Here is a 5241-nt window from a genome sequence, read left to right as displayed (position 1 = left end):
TTGTTCTTAAGTATATGTTTGTATCTGGAGTGAACAAATGTGTAGGCTCTACCTTTTTTGCAGAGATTTTACCTCTACTACAGATGTCTACTGTATATCTAATACTAGTGTGAAATTATTTTTTCGTCAAAAATATTAGTTTTTTGTTGTTGAAAAAAAGGCTATTTTTTCCAAGAAGGATTTAGATTTTGTTGAAAAAACTATTATCTATTTTTTATTATGATTTTTCAGGGAGTGCCCTCCGCAACCCCACTTCCTGCTGCTATGCTCATTACAAGGTCAAGCATCCTTTGGTGATTCTGCCCAGTCAGTAATCGGATTACAGTTAAAACCTTTTGAATTTAATTTGCCCCGGCAGCCTGCGCGTGGCACGGGATTCCACGTCAACAAGCGGTTGCCAGGTGAAGGCAGACAAGCCAGACAGTTCCACAGCATCCAGCACCTCACAGGCTAATAGCCTACTAATTCAGAGATTTGATAAAACCATTGTAGAACCGAATCAACTATTATTGACAAGGTGAGATGATAAGGAATTTATTTGGAGCCTTGACCTAGCCTATATATTTGTTATTGATAAAATGCCGACCACAAGGGTTATCAAGCAAAAGCCTGTTATTGAAACGAAAACAAGAGTCGTCGAAGTGAAAACAAAACCGGTTGAAACGAAACCAGCATCGACAACTCAACACAAAGTCACAGCTCCTCGCAAACCGCGGGCGTCGAGCTGTCCCAGATGTATCCATAGCGACCGATGCGAGACCACGAAGACCCAGCAGCAGGTCAAGCTGTGCGCTCCCAGGTGCGATAGGAGAGCGAGATCAACCTCCACCGCTCCCAAATCAACACTCTCCTCTTCGAAATCAGCTGTGCTCTGTCAAAAACCAACAGCCACGTCTCCAAAATCAACTGTAACTTCTTCAAAGTCTAAAGAAGCATCTCAGGCGAGGCAGGAAGAGGAACGGACTTCGAGACCCAGGGCGTACTATGCAATTCAGAGGTGAGAGGGACAGCTGAAGTACTTGTCCTCTTCAAGAAGGCCCTATGGGTAGTCAACCCTGGTCCTGGAGAGTTGCTGGGTTTGAATACTAATAGGCTACTCCAGGTTCCAGCCCTGGTCCTGGAGAGTTGCTGGGTTTGAATACTTATAGGCTACTCCAGGTTCCAGCCCTGGTCCTGGAGAGTTGCTGGGTTTGAATACTTATAGGCTACTCCAGGTTCCAGCCCTGGTCCTGGAGAGTTGCTGGGTTTGAATACTTATAGGCTACTCCAGGTTCCAGCCCTGGTCCTGGAGAGTTGCTGGGTTTGAATACTTATAGGCTACTCCAGGTTCCAGCCCTGGTCCTGGAGAGTTGCTGGGTTTGAATACTTATAGGCTACTCCAGGTTCCAGCCCTGGTCCTGGAGAGTTGCTGGGTTTGAATACTTATAGGCTACTCCAGGTTCCAGCCCTGGTCCTGGAGAGTTGCTGGGTTTGAATATTTATAGGCTACTCCAGGTTCCAGCCCTGGTCCTGGAGAGTTGCTGGGTTTGAATACTTATAGGCTACTCCAGGTTCCAGCCCTGGTCCTGGAGAGTTGCTGGGTTTGAATACTTATAGGCTACTCCAGGTTCCAGCCCTGGTCCTGGAGAGTTGCTGGGTTTGAATACTTATAGGCTACTCCAGGTTCCAGCCCTGGTCCGACACACTGGATTCTCAGCTGGGACCTTTGATTAGCTGAAACAGTTGTGTTACTCTATAGCAAGGTTGGAATGAAAGCCTGCACACCCAGTCGCTCTCCAGAAGGCTTGGTCACTCGTGCCCTATTAGAGGACTCCTATAACCGACCTCAGTATACTCTAGCCCTATCTGTATGGTTATTTGCAGGTGTGTGGTGTGTTGTATACAGCTAGCTGGTAGCTGGAAATAGCTCAGTCTTCAGCACCAAGCCACCTGCTGCTGGTTGTATAATCCTACCTACCACCAGCTGGCACGCAGGTGTTGTGTCAAGCTCTGTTCCCTCACCAGATCCTGTTGGCCCTTTATTACATGTTACAAACTGTCACTTAGACGTTTGGCATTTGAATTTCAGAGTAGCTTAGCTGAAAGCCTGTCCAATTTGATGTGAACTGCCAGACTGGCTTGTCACATTGGCATGACATTTTATTGAATGAATTTCTGTTTCTCGGTTTCAGTCACAAAGCTTTCACGGTCATCCCTCCTAACCCCAAGAAAAGAATAGAGATCCAGCAAAGTGAGTCCTTTGTCTTTGACTGTGTTTTGTGACACTGGGAGGAATGTGCTTGTCATCATCATTATCATCCTCTTCCTCCTATTCCTCCACACCATCATCATCCTCATCTAGGATCAGCCTAGAGGGGGAAGCCCTAAAATTAATTGCCGTGTTAATTTGTTGATTGGGGGAGGGAGGGGGGTGTGTGTTTTAATTGGTTGATTAAGGGAGTGTGTGTCTCTGATTGGTGTGCAGAGGCAGAGGCAGAGCTGGCAGCTTTGGAGGATCTGAGGCTGAGCAAAGCCACACCCTATGTCTCCATTGACCCCAGCAGTGTTGGTGAGACATGGCTACAGATTGTAACACCAGATAATGTGATTTAACCCCACAATTTCACATTTATACTGGTAGTTACAGTTGTGGCTATACAAAACGTCGCCAGATATTTTTCAACTAACCTGGTATAGGCGATACTATCTTCATGCTCGATTCGTGGAAACAGGAGTCTCGTAAAATATCTGTGTCTAGTTGCAGGGGGTTTGTTTGAATTTAGAAAATGCTCTGTTAAAAAAATAAATGTAAATGTTTTGCACCTTGAAGTAATTGAACAATGTGTGTGGCACCAGTGGGGCAGCAGGTAGCCTGGCGGTAAAGCGTGTTGAGACAGTAACACAAAGGTTGCTGTTTTGAAAATCTGTCCACGTGCCCTCGAGCAAGACGCTTAACCCTAATTGCTCCTGTAAATCAATCTGGACAACAGCATCTGCTAAATGACTGACATGTAAATATATATTTTCAAATCTTTGATTGAGACAGATGGGTCCACGATGACAGACACCTGTCTCCATCAATGTGAGAAGACTTGAAATAGACAAGATGTCGGGGTACACATTGTTGGATTGCTTCATGGAGCAAAACCTTTATTTATTTGAATAACTGAGCATTTTCTAAATTCAAACGGACACGGACATTTTATGAGACTCCTGTTTCCACAACTTGAGGTTGAAGATATTATCGCCAGAACCAGGTTTGTTGAAAAATCTCTGCCTACGTTTTGTATAGCCACACCTGTAACTACTAATATAATGGTTCAGTTTTGGGGAGTTACAATCTGTAGCTAGGTGACACACACACACACACACACACACACACACACACACACACACACACACACACACACACACACACATCTCCAAGCACATACTGTAGATGCAGTGATAAACAAGGTGAGTCCTTGAAGAGTTAAATGTTAATAATGAGTCTAATGGGATTAGAATGACATGCTCTAACATGTTTCACAGCAACCAGCATACTCTCCCTTGTGGAGCACTGTCTGGAGAACACCAGCATACTCTCCCTTGTGGAGCACTGTCTGGAGAACACCAGCATACTCTCCCTTGTGGAGCACTGTCTGGAGAACACCAGCATACTCTCCTTTGTGGAGCACTGTCTGGAGAACACCAGCATACTCTCCCTTGTGGAGCACTGTCTGGAGAACACCAGCATACTCTCCCTTGTGGAGCACTGTCTGGAGAACACCAGCATACTCTCCCTTGTGGAGCACTGTCTGGAGAACACCAGCATACTCTCCCTTGTGGAGCACTGTCTGAGAACACCAGCATACTCTCCCTTGTGGAGCACTGTCTGGAGAACACCAGCATACTCTCCTTTGTGGAGCACTGTCTGGAGAACACCAGCATACTCTCCCTTGTGGAGCACTGTCTGGAGAACACCAGCATACTCTCCCTTGTGGAGCACTGTCTGGAGAACACCAGCATACTCTCCCTTGTAGAGCACTGTCTGGAGACATTACTGTGTCTCTGTCGGTAGATACCAGCATACTCTCCCTTGTGGAGCACTGTCTGGAGAACACCAGCATACTCTCCCTTGTGGAGCACTGTCTGGAGAACACCAGCATACTCTCCCTTGTGGAGCACTGTCTGGAGAACACCAGCATACTCTCCCTTGTGGAGCACTGTCTGGAGAACACCAGCATACTCTCCCTTGTGGAGCACTGTCTGGAGAACACCAGCATACTCTCCTTTGTGGAGCACTGTCTGGAGAACACCAGCATACTCTCCCTTGTGGAGCACTGTCTGGAGAACACCAGCATACTCTCCCCTTGTGGAGCACTGTCTGGAGAACACCAGCATACTCTCCCTTGTGGAGCACTGTCTGGAGAACACCAGCATACTCTCCCTTTGTGGAGCACTGTCTGGAGAACACCAGCATACTCTCCCTTTGTGGAGCACTGTCTGGAGAACACCAGCATACTCTCCTTTGTGGAGCACTGTCTGGAGAACACCAGCATACTCTCCCTTGTGGAGCACTGTCTGGAGAACACCAGCATACTCTCCCTTGTGGAGCACTGTCTGGAGAACACCAGCATACTCTCCCTTGTGGAGCACTGTCTGGAGAACACCAGCATACTCTCCCTTGTGGAGCACTGTCTGGAGAACACCAGCATACTCTCCCTTGTGGAGCACTGTCTGGAGAACACTGTGTCAGCATACTCTCCTTGTGGAGCACTGTCTGGAGAACACCAGCATACTCTCCTTGTAGAGCACTGTCTGGAGAACACCAGCATACTCTCCCTTGTGGAGCACTGTCTGAGAACACCAGCATACTCTCCCTTGTGGAGCACTGTCTGGAGAACACCAGCATACTCTCCTTTGTGGAGCACTGTCTGGAGAACACCAGCATACTCTCCTTGTGGAGCACTGTCTGGAGAACACCAGCATACTCTCCTTGTGGAGCACTGTCTGGAGAACACCAGCATACTCTCCCTTGTGGAGCACTGTCTGGAGAACACCAGCATACTCTCCCTTGTGGAGCACTGTCTGGAGAACACCAGCATACTCTCCCTTTGTGGAGCACTGTCTGGAGAACACCAGCATACTCTCCCTTGTGGAGCACTGTCTGGAGAACACCAGCATACTCTCCCTTGTGGAGCACTGTCTGGAGAACACCAGCATACTCTCCCTTGTGGAGCACTGTCTGGAGAACACCAGCATACTCTCCCTTTGTGGAGC

At 47.6% G+C, this 5241-nt stretch overlaps 1 protein-coding gene across 1 annotated transcript; it reads left to right on the top strand.

Moving 5' to 3' along the window:
- Positions 1–256: 256 nt before the first annotated feature.
- zgc:194621 (uncharacterized protein LOC795037 homolog) lies at positions 257–3771 on the top strand. Its single transcript, XM_029650603.2, has 3 exons — positions 257–997; positions 2172–2230; positions 2465–3771. Exons 1-3 carry the CDS (start codon positions 579–581, stop codon positions 2590–2592), a joined length of 606 nt encoding a protein of 201 aa, XP_029506463.1. The 5' UTR covers positions 257–578; the 3' UTR covers positions 2593–3771.
- The last annotated feature ends 1470 nt before the right edge of the window (positions 3772–5241 follow it).

This window comes from Oncorhynchus nerka, linkage group LG6, assembly GCF_034236695.1.
Source record: "Oncorhynchus nerka isolate Pitt River linkage group LG6, Oner_Uvic_2.0, whole genome shotgun sequence".
Taxonomy (NCBI): Eukaryota; Metazoa; Chordata; class Actinopteri; order Salmoniformes; family Salmonidae; genus Oncorhynchus; species Oncorhynchus nerka.
The sequence above is the reverse complement of the archived record's forward strand: the minus strand, read 5'-3'. Positions and strand labels throughout refer to the sequence as shown.

Coding starts and splice junctions, on each gene's coding strand:
- zgc:194621 (XM_029650603.2), top strand. CDS start 579: ATGCCGACCACAAGGGTTATCAAGCAAAAGCCTGTTATTGAAACGAAA. Junction 998..2,171: donor GCGTACTATGCAATTCAGAG/GTGAGAGGGACA, acceptor TCTCGGTTTCAG/TCACAAAGCTTTCACGGTCA. Junction 2,231..2,464: donor AAGAATAGAGATCCAGCAAA/GTGAGTCCTTTG, acceptor ATTGGTGTGCAG/AGGCAGAGGCAGAGCTGGCA.